At 40.7% G+C, this 27,195-nt stretch overlaps 2 protein-coding genes across 8 annotated transcripts in view; one reads left to right on the top strand and one right to left on the bottom strand.

Annotated features, from left to right (window-relative positions):
• OSBPL9 (oxysterol binding protein like 9) overlaps positions 1-9,966 on the top strand; it is a gene marked incomplete at its 5' end in the record, with an annotated part of 170,263 nt that extends 160,297 nt beyond the window's left edge. For all 5 annotated transcript variants that reach the window (XM_082651728.1, XM_082651726.1, XM_082651727.1 and 2 more), the window contains 9 exons: positions 802-973; positions 2,270-2,354; positions 3,079-3,189; positions 3,431-3,494; positions 3,624-3,764; positions 5,624-5,702; positions 6,531-6,622; positions 8,532-8,667; positions 8,894-9,966. In XM_082651728.1, the coding sequence (XP_082507854.1) occupies positions 802-973; positions 2,270-2,354; positions 3,079-3,189; positions 3,431-3,494; positions 3,624-3,764; positions 5,624-5,702; positions 6,531-6,622; positions 8,532-8,667; positions 8,894-8,968 (955 nt within the window). In that variant the 3' untranslated portion in view covers positions 8,969-9,966. The remainder of the gene's footprint in view (positions 1-801; positions 974-2,269; positions 2,355-3,078; positions 3,190-3,430; positions 3,495-3,623; positions 3,765-5,623; positions 5,703-6,530; positions 6,623-8,531; positions 8,668-8,893) is intronic.
• NRDC (nardilysin convertase) overlaps positions 9,954-27,195 on the bottom strand; it is a 91,475-nt gene continuing 74,233 nt past the window's right edge. For all 3 annotated transcript variants that reach the window (XM_082651694.1, XM_082651696.1, XM_082651695.1), the window contains 14 exons: positions 26,848-26,967; positions 25,683-25,734; positions 23,044-23,194; positions 21,002-21,129; positions 19,261-19,423; positions 17,365-17,396; positions 16,979-17,117; positions 14,971-15,018; positions 14,631-14,683; positions 14,129-14,212; positions 12,228-12,318; positions 11,847-11,963; positions 10,732-10,821; positions 9,954-10,576 (listed from right to left, as the gene is read on the bottom strand). In XM_082651694.1, coding sequence (XP_082507820.1) covers positions 10,379-10,576; positions 10,732-10,821; positions 11,847-11,963; positions 12,228-12,318; positions 14,129-14,212; positions 14,631-14,683; positions 14,971-15,018; positions 16,979-17,117; positions 17,365-17,396; positions 19,261-19,423; positions 21,002-21,129; positions 23,044-23,194; positions 25,683-25,734; positions 26,848-26,967 — 1,466 coding nt within the window. In that variant the 3' untranslated portion in view covers positions 9,954-10,378. The remainder of the gene's footprint in view (positions 10,577-10,731; positions 10,822-11,846; positions 11,964-12,227; positions 12,319-14,128; positions 14,213-14,630; positions 14,684-14,970; positions 15,019-16,978; positions 17,118-17,364; positions 17,397-19,260; positions 19,424-21,001; positions 21,130-23,043; positions 23,195-25,682; positions 25,735-26,847; positions 26,968-27,195) is intronic.

Here is a 27,195-nt window from a genome sequence, read left to right as displayed (position 1 = left end):
GACAAGTAGGGATATTTCATATGATATGATGAGTCAATTTATCAAGAATAAATAATAATCCTAAATATGTAAAACAGCTTCAAACTATATGCAGCAAAAATTGACCGAAGGGAGAAATAGACAAGTACACATCAAGGTTGGAAATTCCTCCCTCGGGAATTGATTGAGCAGCACACACCTCCCCCCACCCCTCTGAAAATCAGTGAGGCTATAGAAGGTCCAATTGACTTTACTAAAACATTACCAAACAATTTGTATAACAGTCTTTCTAAGTGTAAATGGAACATTCATCAAGATAGACCGTATACTAGGAAGACTTAATAAATTGAAAATAATTGGAACCATATGGAATATGTTCACTGATCATGAAAGAATTAAATCAGAAATCAATAACAGAAATACATCCAGAAAATCTGCAACTATTTGGCAGTTAAACAATGCACTTATAAGTATGAAGTTCTGGAACAAGCAAAGCTAATGGTCTTAGAAACCAGGAACAGTGTTTGCCTCAGGGTAAGGGTTGGGGATTGCTTGGAAAGGAGGATGGGGAAACTTGGGGGTAATGGAGATGTTCTATAGCTTGGTTGCATGGTGATGAATTAAATGGATATAAGCATTTTTTCAAATTCATCAAACCAAACGGTTAAGACTGGTGTGTTTAATTATGTATATTATACTTCAGTTTTAAAAAGAGACCGAGGTAGCTCCTGGTACTGGGTCCTCTTAGTCTGGCTTAGGGTGGACCATGCTGAGGTTGCTGTCAGAAAACAGGGTGTTAAATTTTGTCTTTCTCCCTTGCAGTATTAGTGACCAGAAGGATGCCAGAGACCGAATGGTTCAGGTTGTAAAATGGTACCTCTCAGCCTTTCACGCAGGAAGGAAAGGATCGGTTGCCAAAAAGCCGTACAACCCTGTTCTGGGCGAGATCTTTCAGTGTCACTGGACATTACCAAATGATACTGAAGAGAATGTGGTGAGTTCTCCACTGACATTTTAAATTACCTTAGTATTTAGATACTTAGTACTTAGCTTTTAGTGTACTGATTCAAGATTTCATTTTATTTGGAGGCAGATAATAATGGTAAAGGCGCTGATGTTTACCACCCGTAGAAGAACAGTGGTGTTGGATCAGTATATTTTGAACACAGTGAGCAAGGAGAAAGAGTGGCGTGAGATGAGGATAGAAATTTAGAAATCAGATCATGCAAAGTCCTCCTGGACCATAATGATAATTTTATGGCTTATCAGGAACTCATTTTTGCTTTGAAAAGGTCATTATAATTATTTTGTGAAAAATGAATTGGAAAGGGGCAAATAGAAGCAAGGAGACCACTTGCTTTGGCATTTGGCAAGGAGGAGGCTTTGGCATTATTCCAGGAGAGACATGGTTGACTCAAGCTATATTTTGGAGGCAGAGCTGTTAGATGGATTGGGCAAGGTGAGGGAAAAGGGACAGTCAGAGATGAATCCTTGCTTGTGGGCTTCAGCAGTTGGTTGGTGCCATTTACTAAAGAGGAAGAGATTGGATTTGGGGAGGGAAAAATCCAGAACTCCAAAATGAAATATAAAGTATAAAATATAAAGACATGTAAGTGGAACTGTCAAGTAGGGAGTTAGAATTTAAGAGTCTGGAGTTCAAGGGAGAGAGAGGTCTAGGATGGAGACGGGGCTTTCAGTGATTTTAGTGTATTTAGAAGGCACTTAAATCCCTGGGATTAGGTGGAATCATCTAGGAAGACATCTAGAGAAGAATAGTTAACTGAGACCTGAGCCACAGGGCTCCAACATTTGGGGGTTGATTTGAGGAAAACAACCAACATGGAAGACCCAAATAAATGCTAAAAGGCCTCTAGGGGTGAAAAAAATAAGCCCCTGGCCCACACTGGCTTTCATATAATAATCTCTCCTTAAAAATAACTCTCTGTATTTTTCCCTTTCCGAATGACACGTTACATGTAGTCCTTTCCTGAAGCAGTGTGTCTGTTCTTGTTCATATTGCAGACATTGATAAGTCCCTGTTCTGTGCCAGGCCTGGCCCTGAGTTAGGCACCTTGCCTTCAATAATGTCTTAGTGAGAGAGACTTAGGGAGACTGACACAAAGCAGTAATTCCAGTAGAATAAGTGCTACAAGAAAAGTATATATGAGATGTTTTGGGTGTGTAGAGGAGGGAGCAGTTAACCACCTTGGGAGGCAGAGACTCGTTATTAGATTCTCTGCGCTGTCATTTGTTTCCACATCAAAAGAAAATATGTTATGTTTACTTGCAGGAGCTAGTTTCAGAAGGACCAGTTCCCTGGGTTTCCAAGAATAGCGTAACATTCGTGGCTGAGCAGGTTTCCCATCATCCACCCAGTAAGTTACAGAGCTCCTCGGCAGTAGCCAATTTCAAACTGTTCTGTCTAAAGAGGGTCATAAAGAGCTCCATAACTGAGGTCACTGTACGGTCAGTTTTATGGCCACCTGTATCTTCCCAATCCTATGAGGATTGATTCCTCATATCTGTTCCTGGTATAAGTTCCAAAGACTCTATTAGGCTTCACTGCTTAATGATATATAAAAAGAAGGGATTTGAGAAGCCACCTTTTAGTGCTTCTGAAGTCATCTTTACAGCATGAGCTGTGCTCTAGTGATCCCAGCAACTCTGAAGACAGTTTATATAAAAAAGACGTAGTTTCTGCACAGTATATTCCTGGCATAGTGGAAAGAAGGTGTGTCCTCCCGTGTTATTTGCTGGATGCAGCATTAAGACTGGTAATACTGGATGGGCCCAGGTTGGGGCTGGGCCAGGAACATGCTTGCTGACCAGAAGAACAGACAGACTCTTTGTTTTTAAGCCTCTGGGATTGGTCATAGCCTCATGGTTCAGGGAAATTCCTGCCCACATGGTCCTGAACGGTTGCTTGCATTGGGGGAAACAGGGTATAAAAGGCAGGTGGGTAATTTCTGACTACATTCAAGGCTGTTCTTTGAGGGGTAAAGGATTTTCCCCATGCAGCCAGTTTTTTCTCTGGGTTAATGGAGTTGGAGAGGGGACTATGGCTATGTAGTGCACTAATTGAAAACAATTTCTATTCAGTTTCAGCCTTTTATGCTGAGTGCTTTAACAAGAAGATACAATTCAATGCTCATATCTGGACCAAATCAAAATTCCTTGGGATGTCAATTGGGGTGCACAACATAGGACAGGGTAAGTCTGGGGGCTTTTGGTGGACTACAGTGTTAATAGAATTTTATGTCATTCTAATATGTGCTGGACACCTATCTAGTAAGAGTAAATGGCCCCAGAAAGCCAGTTTGGATGTCATTGTTTGCAGGGAAGCATGTGTATTGGGGGTGAGAGCAGGGGTGGGATGCAAGATTGATTTTCCCTAAACTGAATGGAGATTCCGTCAACTACTTAGCTGAAATTCCATCTCTTGTCTCCACAGGCTGTGTCTCGTGTCTAGACCATGATGAACATTACATTCTCACATTCCCCAATGGTTATGGAAGGCAAGTAGAGCTGTGTGCATTCCTCTGATTAGCAAGCAGCAGACCCTGCTGTTCCTTTGTTCCTTAAGCTGTGCCCCTCCATTCTTTCCTCTGAACTGTCAGCCTTACCTGAAACTTCTGATTTTGCAGGTCTATCCTCACAGTGCCCTGGGTGGAACTAGGCGGAGAATGCAATATTAATTGTTCCAAGACTGGCTATAGTGCCAATATCATCTTCCACACCAAACCTTTCTATGGGGGCAAGAAGCACAGAGTTACTGCTGAGATTTTGTAGGTATTTTGTTTTTCTGCTTCGGTGCTTCTGCTTCTCTGAAATACTTTTCCTTTTGTCTTGAACTATAACTTCCATCAGGAATTGACCATTTTAATGGTTCTGTCTTTGTAAACTTACTTCACATCTTGTGTGTCATGTCTCTTCCTAAAATCCCATCTCAGGAGGAGACCTAAAATCTGGGGTCAGAACAACCTGAGGTCATTGGTGGGATTTCCTTCCTAGGAACCTGACTTGCAAATGGGGAACTGAAAGAGTCTTCCTGGATCTCCTAGCTAACCCAGATTATGGGTGCCTGACTCATTATTGCTGGATTGGACCATGAGCTAGCCCATACAGGAGACCCTGTGACTCCCACCGAAGTGTCTCAAAGCCCTCATAGTCCTTTTTTCTGTGCTTTGCTGGGGAAAAAGAGTAACCATCACATCTTTGCTTGGTTCTGTTTGACTCTCTAGGATCAGATGAAGACAGCTGTGCTGTCAGTTGGGTGGTTTAGAGCCTGCCTAGAAGAGGAAAATCTGCAGGACTTTCTCTGACCTCAAAGGCCTTACTGGGAACAGTGTTGCAGATGGAAGACATAGGATTGGTTAACCAGTTTTTTAGGGAGATAATTTAATTTGGATGACAGAATCAGCCTCCAAAAAAATCTTGAGCAGGGCAGGACGGGACCACGAGCACAAGATGTTTATTACTAAGGATCACTGTAAAATCCAAAATAATACTGCAGTCAGAAAATACGGGCAGAGGTTAGGGAATAGCACCAGTCACCACGATAATGCGGCTGCTCCCCTAAAATAGGCAGGTGGGGGAAATAGGATGTCCAGAACAAAGACCTGCGTGGGCCTGCTTCTCAGAATTCCTCAGAGGCAACCAACCAGCAGCAACAGGAACTGCTAGCAGATTTTTTGGCCAGTCACAGCGACTTATATAATAGAAAGACTGCCTTCTGAAAGAATGCTTGGTGGGCTTTTCAAATTAGGGTAATGTCTAAATATTATGAAAATAGTTTTGACCTAAGAGGGTCTTGGGAAGCCCCAGGGGTCCCCAGACCATACTTTGAGAACCACTGCACAATAACCTTCTAAACTTGGAATCCTACCATTTTTCTTTCCCTTTGTCCTCCTTCACACAAAGCACCAATTCATAGAGGAAGCAAGTTTCAGCCTGCTGATAGCAACTTCATCCCTCTACCCTGTGTATTTTTCTCTTTCTGACCTCCTAGCCTCCTTCTATGTCCATGCCTTGCCCTTCCTAATCTGTCCTTTGTTGTAATGCTTATCTTCTAAGTTCCATACCTGCCATACACATCACTGTCATGTCCAAGTAAAACCTGTTGGGGCTTCTAAGGGATCCTTGCTTAGGAAAAGAGGTAAAATCGTTTGACCCAGGGGTCCCTTTCAGCCTGAAGATGAAAGCCTGGTCTCCAGCATTGTATCCTTAAGTGAAGCCTTCTCTGACCCTCATCCTAGCAGTGTTGCCCTTGGTCTCCAGTGCTCACCTGAACTCACCACAGCACTTGCCACCCAGAATCTCAATGGCAGTGTCTCCCCACTAGACTGTGAACAGCTCGAGGGCAGGGACTGTCCCTAGTTTGCCATGGTCCCAGCACCTAGCGCATCTCATACCCACAGTTTCTGGGATCTTGAGTCTATTAGCATCTTCTTTAGGGCCCTCATTCTTATAGTTGGCTCTGAGAAATCCAGTTTTATTAAGCTGCCTTCACCAAAGACTTCACAGTTGCTCCTCTGTGTTCTGCTCTGTGTAGGTAGGTCACACTAACGAGATTCTTTGGTAGAGAAATTTCAATTTGAGACTAACACAAATGTTTGTGGTTTTTTGTTTCTGTTTTTTAATCTAGTTCTCCAAATGACAAGAAGTCTTTCTGCTCAATTGAAGGGGAATGGAATGGTGTAATGTATGCAAAATACTCAACAGGGGTAAGAACCTGTGTTTTGCCGTTTGTTTCAGGCTTCATTGAATCGTAGCCCATCCCTTACTCTGGCTTCCTTCATCTGGAAATTTAACCAGGATGAGCTCTAATGCCAGCTCTTCAGGGCAAGCCTTTTCCTTCTCCCACCTCTTACCTAGCAGTACAGGTAGTAGAATGATTTTTACTTTCCTCTCTCTCCTTAAAATACTCAAGAATAATATATTAAAAAAAAAATGCTTGACACCATAGTAAGCACCCAGTAAATGTTAGCTATATCGTTAGAATATATGCTATGTGTGTTTATAAATAAAATGAGGTGCTAAACTATTAACTCGTGTGTTTGTATATACACAGTTTGATTTTGTCTAAGAAATGTATTAACTGCCTGGCACCAGGGATACAGAAATGAGTAAGATAGTCCTTGCCCTCAAGGATAGTCCTTGCCCTCAAGGAACTTGCAAACTACCTAATTAAGGTAGGAGGGAGGTGGTATGGCATTAACAGGAGGAGCCAATGAATTGGATTTTGGACTCAGAATTTGAAATTTAAAAAGCACTTCAGAGTACTTAACGTTAGGATTAGTTGTCTAGCTCTCCAAGAGATTACATCCCAAGCATGTAGCACATAGCCACATTGAAACTGTCTGTTGAATTGAGCCTTTACCAAGACTTAAAACAAACAATTATAATTTAGGCTGAAGACTGCATATGGAACTCATTGTCTACATCACTAACATGTGGGATTTCATGATTAAATCTGTTAATGGGAAGAGTTGACTTTTCCTTCTAGAACAGTGTGAACAATAAAACATCTATCTACCTCTTCTGTTTTCTAGGAAAATGTAGTTTTTATAGATACCAAGAAGTTGCCTATAATCAAGAAGAAAGTGAGGAAGTTGGAAGATCAGAATGAGTACGAATCCCGCTGGTAAGGAGGTGACATAACTAGAGCTTGCAGCAGTGCTCTTGCTATTGGCCAGGCATAGGTGCAGGGCTGGGTTGTAGAGACTGTATAGCGGGGTGTAACAGCACAGACTGAGTTTGAATGCCTGGGTTCATATGGAGCTCCACCACTTGCATTGTAACCAAGCCTATAAGCTACCCTCTCTGCCTTCTTTCCTGAAATGGGAGCTACCTCAGCATTGTTGTGAGAACTAAATGAGAAAAACATGGAGCCTACGTATGATGCTTGGCATATAATAAGTATAGAGTGTATGTTGACTTATCACCATCTTTATGGCTTGTAAGAGATGGTACTGAGGTCCCAACTGAGATCATATATATATCAAAACATCTTTAGGGTCTCTTTTTTTTTTTTTTTTTAAACATTGTTATTGGAGTATAATTGCTTTACATTGTTGTGTTAGTTGCTGCTGTATATCAAAGTCAATCAGCTATACATATACATATATCCCCATATCCCCTTCCTCTTGTGTCTCTACCCACACTCCCTAGGGTCTTTTTTGTTTGCAAGAAACTTAAAAAAAAAAATTCCATTTCTGAGTATTTTAGTATGTATCTGTAAAGTGACTTTTTCAAAAAAACACACAAAAAACACCAGCCACAATATCATCATTGTACTTTTTAAAAAAATCAGTTATTCCTTAATATCATCAAATATCTAATTGGTATTCAATTTTCTAGTAGTCTCAAATGTCATAATTTTTCCCCCTTCCATTTGTACAATAAAATCAGGATCTTTTAGTGGTATGAGGAATCATGCACTAAAGTTCTTTGTTCAGCATATTAGGGGATTTCTTAAGTGAAGAAGACCTTACAAACTATAACCCTGCCTGTGTCTTTAACTTGTTAACAGTCTGCTTGCCTGGACTGCCTGCTCATAGTTATAAGTGGAGATCTGTAGACATTTATGCTCTGCTACTCACACAAGGGGAATCTTAGGGTGTCTACTTTTCTAGCTCCTAGGAGTCTTCACTTTATTTTATTTTATTTTATTTTAATTTATTTCTTTATTTATTTTTGGCTGCGTTGGGTCTTTGTTGTGGTGTGCGGGCTTCTCATCGCGGTGGCTTCTCTTGTTGCAGAGTACGGGCTCTAGGTGCGCAGGTTTCAGTAGTTGTGGCGCACAGGCTTAGTTGCTCCGCAGCATGTGGGATCTTCCCGGACCAGGGCTCGAACCCGTGTACCCTGCATTGGCAGGCCGATTCTTAACCACTGCACCACCAGGGAAGTCCCTTTCCACCAGGGAAGTCCCAGGAGTCTTCACTTTAAAGTGTTGTTTGGACCAGACTTGTCTAGTTATCATTTTCCAGGCCTTGAGAGGAAGCCAAATCTTTTACCTCGCCTTAAGTCTCTGCAGTGCATCTCTTGACCCTTATTCTCTGTATTCAAACTGCTTCTCCCAGATTTCGTTATTAATTCCAGGGGAGTCTTCATGAAATAGAATTTCTCAGGTCCTCTGATCTGATCTTACTATATACCCCTTTTGGTTTATACTAAGGGACACTGAAGCCCTAGAGAGGTGAACTGACAGCCCCAAGGTTGCATCACTAGTTAGAGGTACAGCCAGAAGTGGAATCCCAGTCTCAGCTGTTTTTTCTCCTCTGTTGTCCTAACCATATATCCAGCTTTCTGCCCATCCTGTATTTCCTCCTTTGACAACTAGCAGTGGAATCTTCTGAGACCACTTCTCTGTTCTTTACTCCAGTGCCCTGGTGTCAGCCGAAGATTTATAGTCTGTGAACTACAGCATTTAAAGCCATTTGACTTGTACTGTAGTTATATAATATTCTAGATGGATCTAGCCTTTCATTCTCAAGACTGCTAACTCCTCTGTCCATCAAGTACTTATTAGTACCTTCACTTCTTTTCTTTAGCCTTTGGAAGGATGTCACTTTCAACTTAAAAATCAGAGACATTGATGCAGCAACTGAAGCCAAGCATAGACTTGAAGAAAGACAAAGAGCAGAAGCCCGAGAAAGGAAGGAAAAGGAAATTCAGTGGGAGACAAGGGTAAGCTTGCTTTGGAAGCCTGCCTCAGTCTCCCTACTGCTGTTCCCTGAGCTGTAACTTATTTGTTCATTTCAGTGAATACTGAAGTACCGAGTAAACATGGTGATGAATGAGATGAACACTCATTTCAGTGTTGGGGGGAGGGGGAGCACATAAAATAATTAAAGGTATGATATTATAGAAGTACAGAGCAAGTGTGTAACTGAATTCTCCCCTTTTCTTGTAGTTATTTCATGAAGATGGAGAATGCTGGGTTTATGATGAACCATTACTGAAACGTCTCGGTGCTGCAAAGCATTAGGTTGGGAAATGCAAGGTTTGCTCCTGGTGACCCAGGCAGGAGGCACAATGAAGTAACAGTCTTCCTTTGGGAGAACCTATTCACTCCCTTCTTATTGCAGTGGTTCCTATCTCAGGGATACTGGACTTTCTGATGCAGATGAACAATTAAAGCGAGAAAAGCTTCCCTTTTTCCTGTTCTGTGGCAGTTACAGTGTTGACTTCGGTCTTGAGAAAAAACTTCAGGTTTTGAAAACAAGATGTCTGCTCCTTTTCCAAATCCCACGTTATAAATCCCAGTCTCAAACTCTGCACTCTAGTATTGCTGTTGAGATATACAACATGTTTCCTAGCTCATATAATCTTGGGTTCTATATATATATACACACACACACACACACACACACACACATATATACATATATATAGGTGATGCCAGGTTTTTCATAAATACGCCATGTACTGTAAATATTGGTTCCTCTGAGTTGTTTTAGAAAATTTAGCACAATGTATTAAAACCACATGTTAGGAAATTTCATGGTCTTACCTACAATAACTTTTATTTTGGAATTGAACTATTATTAAATTGTATCCAACTCTGGACTACAGTTTAATTATATTCAGTGCTTCTTAAGCCTTCATAAAGTAATTTTTCCAACCTTTTTTTTTTTTTAGTGTGTTTCTTTTATTATTTTTATGATTAAACTTGAACCCAGTTATTTGGCAGCCTTGAATACAGGAGCTAGCTTTTTACAGGGACTCTTGAAGTAATGAAGGGGTCCATCCTTTTCTTTCCTTAGGCTCTGTGTTCTGTCTTTAGCCCCCACAATGCTATTGCGCATGTTTTAATTGAACTCTCAAGTAGTACACATAGGGCTACCGACATTTTATCCAAAAATATTTTATTGCCTTAGAGAATTTGGGAAGAATGTTTATTTTTAGATCCCCACCCCACACCGAAACAAAATATAATTAATAAAAGGAATGCCACAGCAGCAAATGGCTCATTCTGAAGGGCAATACAGAATTACCTTTATTTTTAAATACATTAAAAACAACAACACAGGTATTAGTATTAGCACCTCGCATTTAGGTACTAAGAAGACATCAATTACATAGGGCCTCTGAAGCCTGTCATACAGAACTGGATTCTCAATCTGAGAGGACCAGGACAGGCCAGGGCATCTCAGATGGCTCCTGCAAGCTTTTTGGTTACATTGGCCCACCTGCTAATTTCTCTCTGCAGCTGCTATAGTAACTGTTGGTTTGTTTGTTAGTCACAACAGGAGGGGCGGGGTGGGGGGAACGACAAATTCTATGATGCCAGTGCAAAAATTCAGTGGAAGCCCTAAGGCAGTAGTAGTGTAACTAACTTCATAAAATTCAAACACTTTTTTAAATACACAGTGCTTCAGGCCAATGAGATTGCAGTTTATTTGACTATTTTATGGTAGGGGAGAAGGTTAAGTCTTGATGTGAAAGCCCTGATATCAATAACAGGGATGGTACAATCTGCCAGCAGAGGAGAGGTTGGCAGGTAGGTTAGCTGCATCACTTCACAAGAAGAGTTTGAATCCTCACCGGAAGGGGTACCATCCTCTTCCGGCTCGTACTTCCCAAATCCAACAACCTGAAAGAGGCCAAAGACTTGAGGTGAGAGAGAATGCTGACAAAATTTGGGGACCTGTTAGGATCTCTGATACCAATCTAAACTCAGGGAATGGTAAACGTGCTAAATGACAGCCCTGGAGAGGACAGAGCTACGGCTTAGGTAACCATACTCACATGAACGCTGAGCATTTTACTTCCTGGTCCTCTATGGGCCTTGAACCAGTTGACTAGGTCTGATTTTGAGAATGATTTCAGTGCTTCAATCTTAAAGGGGGAAGGGAGGACAGGAAAGAAAGAAAGCTTTAAAAGACTAACAGTGTATTTTCTGTAAGGATATTAAACATAACACCCTAGGCAGACCTCCTTGATCCTGCTTTTTGCACATCGTTTTATTCTTCCACGTTTCAGCTGGCTCCCAACCTTCTGGAGAAGGATAAAAATGAGCCTCTGATACACCTTCATGTTTCTTAGCAGTGACTGACCCTGACAGGTAGCAGATGGTGTAATTACAGCTGAGTACTGTACGCTGAGCCAAACCCATCACACCTTAGTGTCACCTCTCAGGTACATGGTAATGGTACACTCTGGCTTCTAATAGGAAAACCGCAGAACCTGAAGAGCTGGGCTGACTGAAGCCTCTTGTTAAATAACCCCTCTGCTTCAATATCCTTTGGTAATTCACCACATAGGGTTATAGTATCAGAGCTATGGATTGCAGTGCCCAGAGCTCTTTTCCATGGGATTTATTACTTTGGGCTAGAATTTGTCACAAAGACCTATACACAGAATCCTTAAATCTGGGGAAGGAACTCCATAAAATTGAGAACCAGAAGTTCTCAATTTTCTTTAAGTAGCTGAAGCCGTTTTTCTCCCAAACCTTATAGGGAACCTAAGCATATAATAAAAAAGTGAAAAAAAAATGTGTATATATATATATATATATATATATATATATATATATATATATATATATATATGCAGAAGTGAATCCTGTACAGCAGAAATTAACACTTTGTAAATCAACTATACTTCAATTTTTTAAAAATGGATCTGAGTGAAATTGGGGGAGCAGAAGTAAGGATTAGCAAGCACCCTGCTCACTTGGCTACCTAAGGCTCTAGAGAAGCCAGTCTGGAAACAAGATTTGATCAATCACATCAAGGAATGGGCAAGTAAATAACTTGCCCCAGGTTTCTCTTCCACGCAATACCAATTTGCTTAGAATTGTGTCTCCTGTTAAATCAGGAGTCCCTTTCTGGGCTGTCTTACTCTGAAAACGGTGTTACTACCTCATGGGCAAGGCGATCAAAGAGATACTGCTGGGTCACCACTTCATTCCAGTTCCTGTCCACCTCCTCCCCAAGGTGGGTGTCCTCGCACTCCTTCAGCTTGATCAGAGCTGTGACCTGTTACCATCAGAAAGAGACACCCTCAGGTGTGGCCTCACACCAGTTCCCTCAGAACACACTTGGCCCTGTCCAGTCTGCTTTGTAATGGACCTGCCAGCATGATGGGGAGGGATGAAGCTGGGAAGACATGGTCAGATTAAGGGGGGTGCTATAGAACTCAAGAACCAGCCAGCATACAGCACTGTTAAGACTGGTGTCTAGTTGTCATGAGGGCTTGGGTGGGCCAAGGAACAAAAGACCAGGCCAACACAGTAAAGTCACCTGGGTGTTGAATGCATCCTCAGTGAGGTTCTCGATCTTCTCCTCGAAGCTAGAAAGAAACTCTTCTATCTTCTTATCAACAACTTCAGAGCTGAAACAAAACACCTTCAATTACAAGTCATCAGTGACCAGGTCTCAAGCAGAAGGCAAAGGAGAGAATCAGGGCTAAGGCATATTTCCAGGAAAGAGGCTGAAGTGATATTCTCCCCTAAGCTGTGGGAGGGAAGGGAACGGTGAAGAACCCTACCCCTACCCCGCCTCTAGCCCGATTTCCTGGTATCCTCACAGGAAGCAGTAGACAGCCAGGCTGACCATTCCAAAGCTGAGAACCAGCAAGGCCTTGTATTGGGTTGGCCCAAAAGTTCATTCCGTTTTTTTCCATAAGATCGGTCTAGTAGCGCTTAGTTGTCTTTAACTTCATTCAAAACAATTCTGTTAGATTGTATTGTGACAGCTGTCATATCAGTGTGCATTTAAAAAAATATATCAAAGTTGGTGATTTTTTGTGTAGCCATTTTAATATTGAATATGGAAGAAAAAGCAACATTTTCGGTATATTAAAAACGCAACTGAAACGCAAAAACAGATCTGTGCAGTGTATGGAGAAGACGCTGTGACTGACTGAACGTGTCAAAAGTGATTTGCAAAGTTTTGTGCTAGAGATTTCTCACTGGACAATGCTCCACGGTCGGGTAGACCAGTTGAAGTTGAGAGTGATCAAATCGAGACATTAACAGAGAAGGATCAGCATTATACCACACAGGAGAAGGCCAACATACTCAAAATATCCAAATCAAGCACTGAAAATCATTTGCACCAGCTGGGTTATGTTAATCGCGTTGATGTTTGGGTTCCCACATAAGTTAAGCGAGAAAACCTTCTTGACCACATTTCCCCATGCAATTCTCTACTTAAACGTAATGAAAACGTTCTGTTTTTAAAACAAATTGTGACAGGCAATGAAAAGTGGATACTGTACAATAATGTACAGAGATTGTGGGGCAAGCAAAATAAACTACCACCAACCACACCAAAGGCCGATCTTCGTCCAAAGAAGGTGACGTTGTGTATATGGTGGGATTGCAAGGGAGTCCTCTATTATGAGCTCCTTCCAGAAAACCAAACGATTCATTCCAACAAGTACTGCTCCCAGTTAGACCAAGTGTCCAGGTGGTCAACAAAAAGTGTCCAGAATTAGTAAACAGAAAACACATAATCCTCCATGAGGATAACGCAAGACCGCATGTTTCCTTGATGACCAGGCAAAAACTGTTACACCTTGGCTGTTTAGTTCTGATTCATCCACTGTATTAGCCAGACATTGCACCTTCGGATTTCCATTTATTTTGGTCTTTCCAAAATTCTCTTAATGGACAAAATTTCCATTCCCTGGAGGACTGTAAAAGGCACCTGGGACAGTTCTTTGCTCAAAAAGATAAAAAGTTTTGGGAAGATGGAATCAGGAAGTTGCCTGGAAAATGGCAGAAGGTAGTGGAAAAAAATGGTGAATACATTGTTCAATAAAGTTCTTGGTGAAAATGAAAAATGTATCTTTTATTTTTACTTTAAAACCAAAGGAACTTTTTGGCCAACCCAATACCTTGCTTGTAGCATGAATGCCAGGTCGGGCATCCCTGCCTTTCTGGTCCTCAGATATGCCTGAAGAGAGGAAGTAGTGGCTAGCCCTGTAGTCACCATAGGACTTGAGTCAAGCCCTATGGGCCCACTCCTCATACTCACCATTGCTAAGTCCAGGATCAGGCCATCTATGAGCCAACCCCTGCAGCTGTGACTAAATGGGAATCAAATGGTCAGAGCTGCCTGAGGTTTAAGGATGCAGTCCCTATTCTCTGTGCCAAGAAAAATAATAGTTGGGCCCATCTACTCACTCGTTTACTCACTTGTATTTGGTTGCCTGAGTCCCCACGGTGACAGAGAATCCTAGAATCCCAGATGTATTCCTACAGGTAGGGTAGACATGGTACCTACAGCCAGAATGAAAAGTCCTATGAGCTCAGGCAGTCACCTAGGCCCTGTCCTCAGAGGCACTAGAGAGGAGTGGGAAGGGTTTCTGCTCATCCCTACTGGACCTGAAGGTCCTGGAAGAGGATCCATAAATGTGTACATGTATTTTACTCTCAGGTTAGAGTATCCAACCCTCTACTGAACTGTGGACCACAGGCTAGCTTTTTCTCTTGCTAATCTTGAAGCTTGACCAAACTGAGAGCCTGATCACAGTCCAAGATGCAAATTCCAGAAGTTTTGACCAGTAGGTACGACTCTAAGGCATGAAAGGACCAAAGAGCTCTGAGAGATTGCTCAGTCAGGATATCTGATAAACTTAAGCCTGCAAAGTAAGCCCCAGGTCTTATCTGAGCTCAATTTTCTTGCCAGCAGACTTACCCAAGGGTCTGCTTGGTTCGAAGGAAGTCAAAACAAGGCTCTTCCATGTGCATCTGTAATTCAACATACCATCAGCTCAACTCCTCCCAGCAGAGAAACTTCCATTTCTTCCCCCAAAAGTGTTACACATGACCCCAGAGTCCAGCCTCCCTCCTAAATCGCCCAGGCCCCCTGTCCATATTCATACTGGGTGAGAAACACTAAATAACCATCTCACCTACCAATCACAGATCTCTGACCACTCCCAAGTCCCTAGCCCTCAGGGAGAAAGGCCAGAAAGCCAGTCCTCACAGTGGGTCAGGGGCTCATGAACATCGTGACTCTCCTTTATGCAACTTACCACAAGCAGCTCCATAAGAGTGTATTCTTTCAGGCTCCTGGCACCTGACTGAAAGAAAAAGCTGATCTGACCAACTGAAAATCCAATGGCTTACAGGGCTTTTTAATAATCCAGCTATTCTCAGCAACCATTTATTCAGATATTCAGAAGAGTACTATCCCACTCTTCTCTTCCAAGAGTTCATCATACCCTCTTATTGCTATACTTTCTGCCTTCCCACAAAACAGGAGATCTGTGAGGACAGAAATCGTGCTTGATGATTTGTATTCCCAGCCCTAGCACAGAACTGCAGGTAGACGTGGAGGTGAGTCAAATAATCCCTGACCTGCCTGCCAGCTCCTGCCCAAAGAACCCAGAGGACACAACCTAAAATCAAGTACTTGCAGTTCAAGGTCCTAAGGAGGAGAGCAGGAAATGTCTGGGTAACTGGACCTATTCCTCAGATGGAGAGGATATGAATAGGAGCTTCTGCAGCCACACACACGGACCCAAAACTAGTTGATAAGAAAAATGCATAAGAGGCAGATACCACACTTGGAGACCACATCCTGGCTATCCTGGAGACTGGCAAAACAACAGGATGAAAGAGGGCAGGAGGCCAACGAGCAAGTGTTGCCAGTGCATCCCAGTCAGACTCTTGCAGGCTCCTCTGATACAGACTCATTACTATTCCTTCCTGCTTCACCTGAGGAAGCTGAAGCCTCTGTGCCCTGCAAGCCCTGTTTATCAGCAACAAGATTTCCTGTATGCCTCTGAAAGGATTGCAACAAAACTATTCAAAACCTTGTATCAACTTCCTGTTCAAAATGCTCTCTGTGAGGAGGGAAGTGGTTTCCCCAAGGGAAGCAGTTTGTATTAGAAGCTAGTGCTAAGAGGTGATCCATGGAAAGCACCTCAACAGACTCCATCTTACAATACAAAATCCTGCCTGAAACTGGAGAAATACTACTCTCTCTGGGTTAAGCACCAGAAATGTAGACAGGGCTAAGCAGGGCCAGGTCATACCATATATGAAGTTTGGGACCTGGTAGTCATTGCAGCTTCAAATAAGCTGAGAACCTGGAAAAAAAAAACCAGGTAGCTACAGCCAGAGGAAGACAGGCTCTACAGACAAGCTGGGCCTCTAGGGAAAGATTCAGGCCCAGGGCCAGAAACACAGGAAAAGGACAAAGTGATGGTGAAGCCATGCAGCCCTGCCCAAAGTTCAGGCCAGGAATCTTCACAAGGCCAGACAGAGAAGTGACTTCCTCATGTAGACAATCCAGGACCATAGCAGCAGCTATAGGAGCCCCAGAGTTTGGGAAGTCTGAGATCAGTCTAGATAGACACAGGTCCCCATAGTCCTAGAAGTGAGTATGACTAACCACAAGCTAAAATAGTCTATGAGCCAATTGAGAGAGTTGCAGAGCTCTTCCTTATTTTAAGCACCATCCCATCTCTCCAGAATTATGTGGAAAAAATACAGGATTTGAGGACAGAAGGTATAAATTCGAGCCCCAGCTGGTATGACCTCACGTAAATGAAGGACCTCAGATCCATCATCCATAAAACAGGTGATAAATCCTATCTCTCAGGTGCTTTGAAACCTTTAATTATGACTCTGGTATTCATTCTGTTTACTGTGTATTGGTTGACTGGCTATGTTTATTTTTGTCACATTTTTAAAACTGTCCTTTTAACAAATGTCCTCCTGCTCCTTGGAGTTCTGACATGGGAACATGTAGGAATTTCCAGCCATACTTCAGTCTCTGTCCCTCTGGACTAGTGGTTGGGTGATTAATAGAAGCACTGTGATTGAAAAAGGATCCATTTCACTGACAGGAACAATTTTTAAATGTAGTTGCTTCAAGAGTACAAATGACCCCAAGCATATAACCACAGAATAACTGCAAAAGGTCCTTGAAGAGCATAGGCTCACTTCTCCCAGATACTTTGGACCTTCCCCCAGGCTTTAGTGTCCTAAAGATACTTAGCCATGAGGACAGCTGTGTGCAAAGGGGCCACTGACCTGGTAGTATACAGTAACTTCAGAGTTGGCATCACCCTTGTTCAGAGCTCTCACTTTGCATAGGTGGTGGCCACTGGGCAGCTCTACCACCTGGAACTGCACAGGCATCTCCTGCTCCAGAGGCATGAAGTTCAACTTGCTGCAAAACAATCAGTGTGGGTTACTGAGGCCGTGCCTTTATCCTCTTACCTGCACCCCCAAACTGTGAAAAGGTCAGGCCTTCCACAGTCCCATCTGAATTGCTTTGTTTATATAACTAGCCTCAAAAAACCTACTACGAGAAGCATCCCCATTGTGGATTTAGTAATAACTGAGTTTTGGTCTCAAGGCCCTCATGCTATTAAGAACACATAACTCCCAAAGAGAAAACTCAAACCAATACTCACTCAACAACATATTTCAGGAAATCCATAGATTCCTAGGAGGCAAAAGAGAAGAAAATAACTATATTAGGCTCTCCTGACATTAATTTCACCCAGAACCAACTAATACCAATATTCTAACTGCTTGGGAAGCCCTGGAATGCGTTAGGAAAGCAGATATCTATTATCCTAAATGCTGGTCATTCATTCACTGGGCTTATCATTCACTGATTCAATACTGATTATGTTTGTTGAATACTAAGGCTCTCAACTGAAGTGGCTCTTTTTCTGTTCTCCCTTGGTGCGTTTACCTATTTACCTGTTTACCTGTCCACTGTGAAACTTTCCCCACTGAATCAAACTTAATTGTTCAGTTTACCCCACTAGGCTGTGTTTTAGAAACCTGGATCTATTAATACAGAGCCTGGCATAGAGTGAGTGACAGAATAATACTTAATACTAAGTGAATGATGTATCCCCTCCCCCTCTTAAGACTTGTTTTCTGACCTGTGAGGGATAAGTGGAGAGGTAAGCTTATCTCTAAAGTGGTTTCTGCCTGGGGCAATTCATGGTACTAAGTCCTCTGAACCAAAAGGACCCCTACACGGTACTCCCACTGTGCTCAGAGAAGCAGGCAGCTATTCCTGCTCTTCTCCGTTTTTAAACTTTCTGTTGGCATGACAGAAACCAGGGCTGGTTTGGGGGTTGGGGGATAAAGACAGAGAAGTAGGGAGGATAGCAGCCAATCTCGAGAGTGGCCATTTATATATTCCATTAAAGGGCCAGTCCTGAGAAACTGGGAGGCCATGGAGGAAGAGGTCAAGAGCCAAACAGTTCAGGGACTGTCCGAACAAGCACTCCTGGCTGGAAGAGGCCTCAGTTAGTTACATGGTCCCACAGACACATCCAATTCAATATGGATCAAAACCAACTCCCCATATGGCCCCAAACCTACACTGTTCCTACTCCTCTACCAACCCACTGGTTCCAGTAAGAAATCTGGGCATCATCCTAGAGCCCTCCCTTCTCCCTCACCCCCACAGCCAATCAGTCACTGCCTTTGATCATCCTCTGCCTCATTATTTCTTAAGCATTTCTTTTTCATTTATTTTGCCTAACCTCAGGCTTCATCATTTTCACCTCAACTTTTTTATTATGGTAAAAATACATAAGTTTACTATCTTGACCTTTTTTAAGTGTAAAGTTCTGTAGTGTTAAGTATATTCACATTGTTGTGAAATGGAACGCCAGACTTTTCATCTCGCAACACTGAAACTCAATACCCATGGAAACAATGACTCCCCTTCTTTCCCTCCACAACCCCTGGTAACCACTATTCTACCTCCTGTTACTGTCACTACTCTAGAGATCTCATATAAGTGGAATCATACTTCATGTCAACTTTTTTAACAGTTTCATAACTGGTCTCTCTGGATCTTTCTTAATGACAAATCCTCTTTTAAATTCTTCAGTGGTTCTCCATTTACTATAAGATAAAGCCCAAGCTCCGTAGCTTGACATACAAGTTTGACACACAAGTTCTGCCTAAGTATATGTGAATATATATATATATATATATATACACACACACACACACACACACACATCCCTCACCACTCCCCAGCTCCCACTTTAATTTCTAAATTAAACTGTTTGTAGTTTCCACAGTCTTCAACAAAGGTAACCAATACCATATATTTACCAAACCCATTTAACTCAAAGTCCTGTCCAATAGCAGCAGTCTCCTTCATAAGAAAGTCTTGCTTAGCATCGGAGGGGCCAGGTTCCCTTCTAAACAGACTGTGACAATGCTGGCCTGCCAGACTACAGAGCTTCCCCTTTAGGGAAGAACTAATGCAATTCCAGAGCCCAGAATGGCATTCAAACCTGGCCAGCAGCAACAGAGCACCTCACACTCACTGTGCTTGTGACATTTCCTTGTACCAGGCCCTCAACAAAGAGCTGGGATTTTAACTCTCTGACGAAGCTCAGCAGAGACTCAAGGGAAAGGCCATCCATCAAAGCCCGATACTTGTCAATCATAGACCAACGGGCATATTCCAGGATTAAAAGCCGAACGTCTCTGTACAGAGAGCAGAAAAAAAAAGTTTTATTGTAAGAAATGAATCTTAAGGGTAAAGAAGGATTTGATTAAGTTTCTACAGATGATGTGTTCTAAAGAGACGCAATTTCTATCACAACTTAAGATAGGGAAACAATGTCATAATCACCAAAAAGCATTTAAAACTGCATATACAAACTATTACATAGATTATTAGCTCATTGGTACAACTCACTTATCTGTTTCAATTGCAAAATAAATTATTTCACATAAGCTGCCAGATGAGCCACACACCAATTTAATATTACTATTTTGATTTGAAATCTCACTAGCATTTATTAATTACTGGAGGTGATCATCATGGATATCTATTACTACAATGACAATACAGCATAAGTGGCTCCAGGCCAGAATCAGACTAACCCCTTCCCACACACAGTAAGCTGTTTGAACATGGCAAGTTACCTAACATTTGTGACTCGATTTCTTCATTTGTAAAACAAGGGAAATAATAATGGCTACCATTACAGAATTTTGGTGAGAATTAAATAAATAAGTGCACTTAAAAGTTCTTAGGTCTATAAAAAAAAAAGTTCTTAGGTCTAACACATAACAAATCTTCAATAAACAGGTGTTATTATTACTCTACCACATTTTAATAAAGTAGTATTCAGAAGTTATGGGATACACAGGCTATTTTTCATTATATCAATAGTTCCAGACAACTCTCCTTTCCAATTTATATTTGGTTATGAGCTTTTGTAACTTTTTGTGATCAGATTATTAGTTATCACATGTCTCTAATTCTTAACTGCTCCCTCCCCTGCTTTCGAATTTTGGACATTTATGGGCTCATTATAACTATGTCAAAAGCAGGGCCTCTATATAAAGTTGTGCTCTTCGTTTTCCATTTATAGATGCCCAGCAAGCAGATCAAGTAGGGGCTTGCAATCCTTGTGCACAAAGGGCTGTATCTGCTCAGAGGGAACTTTTTTCCCCTTCCACAAAGGCTCTACCTGCTGATAGAGGTTACCCCAAGGGTGTACTTTTTTCTGATTCACACAAAGGTAAAGAACAGGCTCTGATGAAAAGGCCCAGGAGGGTTGCCTATTAGCAGAGGGTTTAAGCATTAGTACACAGACTGTCAAGTTTTTTTGCTCTCTTCTGGAACCCTGGATGAATTCTTGGATAGTTGCATTTGTCAGATAAGTGATGTGTTAGGCAATTTAACTCAGCTACTTAACATAACATCCAACACACTAAAATCACCATATAATCACCAGTAAGCAATTTTGAGCCACAACAAAGTCAGCATTTTTTGAACTGTTATTTACTTACAAACTTTGGAAAAAGCACCCTTTTTACCTTTAGCCTCTAATTAAGTATAGTAGGCTGCTTGCAGTCCTACTGACAGATAGCTACTTACACTGGGTTTAGAAATCCTATAACTCTGTGGGCTGTTTTCCTAAAACACAGCACATTTCTATCACATCTGAATTAGCACTGAAACTACAGCCTCATCCCCCACACTTAATTTCCAGGAAGGCAAATACTTTCAGGCCTTCAAAATATAAGCTGATCCCATCCATGTATACCCACTTGGCCAGAGTCTCAGGCTTGATGAGGATGTTAAAGTAGGTCTTCTTCAACTGCTCAGTTATCATTGTAAAGACAGCTGGTGTGGAATTGAACTCCGCTAAGTAGTCAATAATAAGCTGAAACAGCAGCTAAGAAGAAAAGAAAGAAGCACCTTAAGTGGAGAAGCATGGCAATCCACTAATGTTTAGGGGGAAAATGTTTCCCACTGGCTTTTACCAGGGGCCCAGTATAGTAACAGGCATTGCGCAGGACATAAGAGAAATACTAATGACTCAAAGAATCTTTAGGAGCTAAAATTCTCAATAACTGTCAAATTTGGAGCAATGAATTTTCTTTTTATTTTTTATAATTTTTATGGGTATTTTAAAACATTTTTCCTTCCAACTAAACTTAAAAATAATTTTATCCAGCATGTCCACTGCCCCTAAATGTGATTTTAATTGGGAGAATGTAATTTTGGAAATAATGACTTTATATCAACCTGTTCTATCCAGAAACATGACGAGTCTCTCCCTTATTTAAAGTCTTTTTTATATGCTTCAAAAACATTTAGTTTTCTTTAGATAGGTTCTGTACTTTTCTCTAAAATAATGTTGAGTAATAGATGTGATCATGGGTATCCTTGGCTTGTTCCCAACTTTAATGTTCAGCATTTCATCAGTTAGTGGAACATTTGCTGTTAGTCTTTTAATTAAGGTTTTTATTTTGGTTAAGTAACTTCCCTCCATTACTACTTATTAGGAATGACCACTCAAATTTATCAAATGATTTTTTGGGCATTTATCACTATATTCACATAGTGTTCCTCAACTGACTTGTGTTATAATGATTTATGTTCATCAACTTCCTAATACTGAACAACCAACCTTTGCATTCCTGGCACTTGGTCATGGTGAATTATTCTTTTTGTTCTATTGTTGAATTTAATTTTCAAGTTTTTAGAATGTTTGACTCTGTATTTCATAGGTGAAACTGATCTCCAGTTTTACATACATATTTATAGTCTATATCAAGTTTTAATGTTAAGGCTAGGTAAGCTTCATAAAATGAAGAACCTCAAATAGTTTTCTATGGTTTGTATTTTTAAAAAGCTCTCCAGGTAATTCCAAAACTTTAACATGTTTGGATTTTAAGCTAAATTATATTTAGGCTTTTGAAGGTTAGTAAAATATTCCATGGTGTCTCCTCCTAAGACCAATCTTTGTTCCCCGGGGAGACTGACAGGGATGAGGGTATAAAGGAGAGAACTATCTAAGATATGGAGGCTATATCACCTCTTAGCACAGGTCTAATTTCTGCCAGGTCCTCTCCTCCAGATTTTTTCTTGTATGAGTGCAGTTCCCCAAACTTTAATATATGTTCTACCCAAGAAACCAAGATATAAAATTTGTTGTTGGGTACATTATATTATTTTACCTGGTACTTGATGATCTAATCCTTTAGCTAGCATCCCATATTATTTCTTCCTTTACTGATGAAGTTTTTGACAAAGTCACACTGAAACATATTCTTTACCAAAAGATAAATCACTGACAAGATATAAACTCTGTTTCTAAAGAGTCAGAAACTTAGAAGGAAAACAAGACACACACACTTGAAACAATGGAAAAGAGTGCAAGAAGAGGAAGAAACAACACAAACATCTGAGTTCTACTCTATGTCAGGCAATGTGTCAGGTGCTTTAAATTTGTCCTTGCTGTATGGCATGAAATTATGCTCAAACCAGTCCTTAACACCAGTGTTGGCTGCAGAGAAACTGACAGCAAAGGGAAGTGAAATCAAGCCTGAAGCACAGGCTGTGTTGTATCCATTACTAATGCATACAACACTGATTAATGTAATTAATTAATTAATATATGTTGGTCTTGTGCGCCCAAAGTTAGAATACCTGTCATCAGCCAAAAAAACACAATAATTCATATTAATAAACATTCCTTTCTATGTACCGCACCTCTTGCACAAGCCTCTATGCTTGGTGCTATAGGCACAACAAACATAATATTTTAAAGCTGCCTGTGAGGAAATTAGAGCACTGTACTTACAGGTAGTTTGTGGTTGAATCCTTTCACTCGAATAATTAAACCATGTTCTCCAGCTACCAGCTTATACTCCAGCTGTGCCACATCTGCTTCATAAGCTGGTTCCGCAAGGTTATGGGTAAGGATATTGACAAAGATATCAAAGAGGACCACACTAAGAGTATAAAATGCAAATAGCATCATTAATTGGCAAGAAATAGACAAATGGATTTGCTTTGACTTAGAGTAAGAAACTTCACTTTTATAAAGATGTTAATTCACTACTCCAGAATGTAAAACCATATATACTAATTGAGTTCAAAGGTAAATACAGCATACCCAGGACTCAGTTTCACAGGGGCATTACAGAACTCCCACCTTCAGCAATGCTTCCCTATCTTTTTCATGTCGCACACACAGAGAAAATGTAATACTGGGTTGGCCAAAAGGTTCGTTCAGTTTTTTCCGTAAGATGGCTCTAGTAGTACTTAGTTGTCTTTAACTTCATTTGAAACAATCTTGTTAGATTGTATGTTACAGCTGTTATATCAGCGTGTATTTAAAAAAAGACATCAAAAATTGGTGAATTTTTGTGTAGCCATTTTAATATTGAAGATGGAAGAAAAAACAACATTTTTGGCATATTATGCTTTATTATTTCAAGAAAGGTAAAAACACAAGTGAAACTCAAAAAAATAATTTGTATAGTGTATGGACAAGGTGCTGTGACTGATCGGACATGTCAAAAGTGGTTTGCAAAGTTTTGTGTTGGAGATTTCTCACTGGACGATGCTCCACGGTCAGGTAGACCAGTTGAAGTTGATAGCGATCAAATCGAGACATTAACTGAGAACAATCAACGTTATACCATGCAGAAGATAGCCGACATACTCAAAATATCCAAATCAGGCAGTGAAAATCATTTGCACCAGCTTGGTTGGTTAATCACTTTGATGTTTGGTTTCCACATAAGTTAAGCGAAAAAAACCTTCTTGACCATATTTCCACATGCGATTCTTTACTTAAACATAATCAAAACGTTCTGTTTTTTTGGTTTTTTTTTTTTGTTTTTTTTTTTTGCGGTACGCGTGCTTCTGACTGTTGTGGCCTCTCCTGTTGCGGAGCACAGGCTCCGGACGCACAGGCTCAGCGACCATGTCTCACGGGCCCAGCCGCTCCGCGGCATGTGGGATCTTCCCAGACCGGGACACAAACCCGTGTCCCCTGCATCGGCAGGCAGACTCTCAACCGCTGCGCCACCAGGGAAGCCCAAATGTTCTGTTTTTAAAACAAATTGTGACGGGCGATGAAAAGTGGATACTGTACAATAATGTGGAACAGAAGAGCCCGTGGGGCAAGTGAAATGAACCACCACCAATCACACCAAAGGCCGGTCTTCATCCAAAGAAGGTGATGTTGTGTATGTGGTGGGATTGCAAGGGAGTCCTCTATTATGAGCTCCTTCCAGAAAACCAAACGATTCATTTCAACAAGTACTGCTCCCAATTAGACAAACCGAAAGCAGCACTCAACAAAAAGTGTCCAGAAATAGTCAACAGAAAACACATAATCTTCCATCAGGATAACACAAGACTGCATGTTTCTTTGATGACCAGGCAAAAACTGTTACAGCTTGGCTGGGAAGTTCTGATTCATCTGCCGTATTCACCAGACATTACACCTTCAGATTTCCATTTATTTTGGTCTTTCCAAAATTCTCTTAATGGACAAAATTTCCATTCCCTGGAAGACTGTAAAAGGCACCTGGAACAGTTCTTTGCTCAAAAAGATAAAAAGTTTTGGGAAGATGGAATTATGAAGTTGCCTGAAAAATGGCAGAAGGTAGTGGGAAAAAATGGTGAATATAATTAAGTTTTTAGTGAACATGAAAACTGTGTCTTTTATTTTTACTTAAAAACTGAAGACACTTTTTGGCCAACCCAATATTTATACTGCACAATGGGGTAAGTGTAAAATGCACGAAAGGCAACTGGCCCAAAGGCTCTGGTTATCCCTGCGGCCTAGGTTTTCTGACTGAAAAATCAAAAAACTGAGGAAATGGAGGAGGGTAATGCATTTTTTAAACTGAATATTAATAATGTTAGTGCTGCTTGTGAGATTAAGGCTGGATTTTACAGGTTAAGTGGCAAAAGAAAGGAAGAAGTATACTAACGTTTCCTGAGCACCTCCTATGATTCAGGTACATTTTAGGCTCTCTGACCTCCCACAACCTACATAAACATGTAAGTAATTTGCTAAGAACAAAGTATAATCAGATTCCTTGGCAGGAATCTGATTATAAATACAGGAATCTGATTATAAATAATCTCTAAATACAGGTCAACAGATCCATTAGTCCTCATTACAGACTGGAAGCTGACCCAAACTCATCTCTAAGGAACTTTCTCAATCCAGTAATTCTATGACTAGCCTAAACTGTCAGCATGTTTTACAAATGGGTGCTGGAGATGGAGCAGCCACAATTCCATCTTAGTGATTAGTATTGATACAAATAATTTGTTTGGGGCACATAAAAACACATAAATGAGGAGCATAGCTCAAGTCTGACAGAGAAAAATGATAAAATGATTCAGAAATAAACAAACAAAATAGTCTTCCAATAATAAAAAAAATATTTTCCAGAAAAGAGGACAATTTCTTACTTTGCTGCAGACTTCTGTATCAAAGGTGAGATCAGATGGAAACGTATATATGCTGAAAGAAAAAAGACCCTAAATAAGAAAATATAGGCCAGAGGCCTCAAATATTTAATACATCTGCTATTTTCCCCTAATATTATGTTGTTTTAAAAATTCTGAAACAAACCACTAATCCTTAAATCCTCATTACATTTTTATCCTTAAGGGTTCTTAGAAAGTATTATTTACCATTCCAAATAGTGTCCAGAAGGTACACTTTAATCTACGGGAAGACCAGATATATAGACAGATATGCAGAGAGGCCTAAGAATACTCTTATTATCAATAGCTTTGGTCAGGAAAAATGCTTACAGAGGTATACATGTCAAGAACATTAAGGGAAAAATCCCAATGCTCACAGAAAGTTATAGCAGCGCCTTTCCAAGGAAGCTGAATAAATGTTACGAACATTTTTAGACACTCTTATAATCTGTTCAAGAAAAATTGAGTAAACACCTTCCCAGTGAACTCAAGAATCCCTCAGAACTAGTCCAGTTGTGTTAAGGTTAGGAATTTGGGTTAAATGGCAGCCAAGAGCACTCAGCCTTTGATTCCAAGTTGCTTCAGTAAATTCCAATGCCATGCACAAGAACAGAAAATAAAAAAGCAACACAGTTTGGGCTACCGTGTTGAAGATAAGAGCTTTAGAGTCTGTTTAACTATATACTATGCTTCCTTTACGCTGAAAAGCAAAATAGTAGAGGGAGACAGATAGAGGATATTTCACATTTGTAATGCTGGACTCAGCTATCTATTGTATCTAAGAATAATTTCTTTCAGCTACTCTTACTTTCTTTTTAACAATAATGTTCAAAAAACACCACCTATTCCCTAGGATGGCCAAACACCTGGCTCTGCTTTCATATAACTGAAAGAAAAATATCCAAAAATAATTTCATTTTAGGCTTGAATCCTTATATACTTCCTGGAATCTATAATGTCCATAAGAATTTCTGTGATAGCACAGGAGCACAGTATGGATCTGATAGATAAGCCTAGAAAAGGTCTTCAAGTAGAAGGGGAAGGGGAAAGAGAGGGAGGTGATAGACACAGAGGGAAAAGGTTGCTAGAAAGTGGAAAAAGATTTGTTATACTTATTTCACTATTATTAAGGAGGGAAATATTTTACCTTTGGGGATTTTGAATTTGTTGTCTTTCTTATACCATAGGCAACCTTGTGGAGTATTCACAATTTTAACAGGGTATTCGGTCTCTGGACAATCAAAAGCCTTCAACATGAAATCTGTGGCTAACAAAAGTGAAAGGTAATAAATCATTCAGTTATCTCAACAGGATTGCCACCAATCTGTTCCTGGTTTGGGAAGTGTAAGTCAGTTTTCTTTGTGGCAAACATAAGTCAAATTCAAATGCTGAAATACAATAAATTATTAGAACAATACTAAAAAGAAAGTCCTCTTGGCCTTAAACTAAATGAACTCTGAAGATGTAATTTCCCAAGAGTTGATTCTGATCTCTC

Source organism: Grampus griseus (assembly GCF_964374135.1).
Source record: "Grampus griseus genome assembly, chromosome: 1".
In the NCBI taxonomy this organism is placed as follows: Eukaryota; Metazoa; Chordata; class Mammalia; order Artiodactyla; family Delphinidae; genus Grampus; species Grampus griseus.
This window is presented reverse-complemented; position numbering and strand designations above follow the sequence as displayed.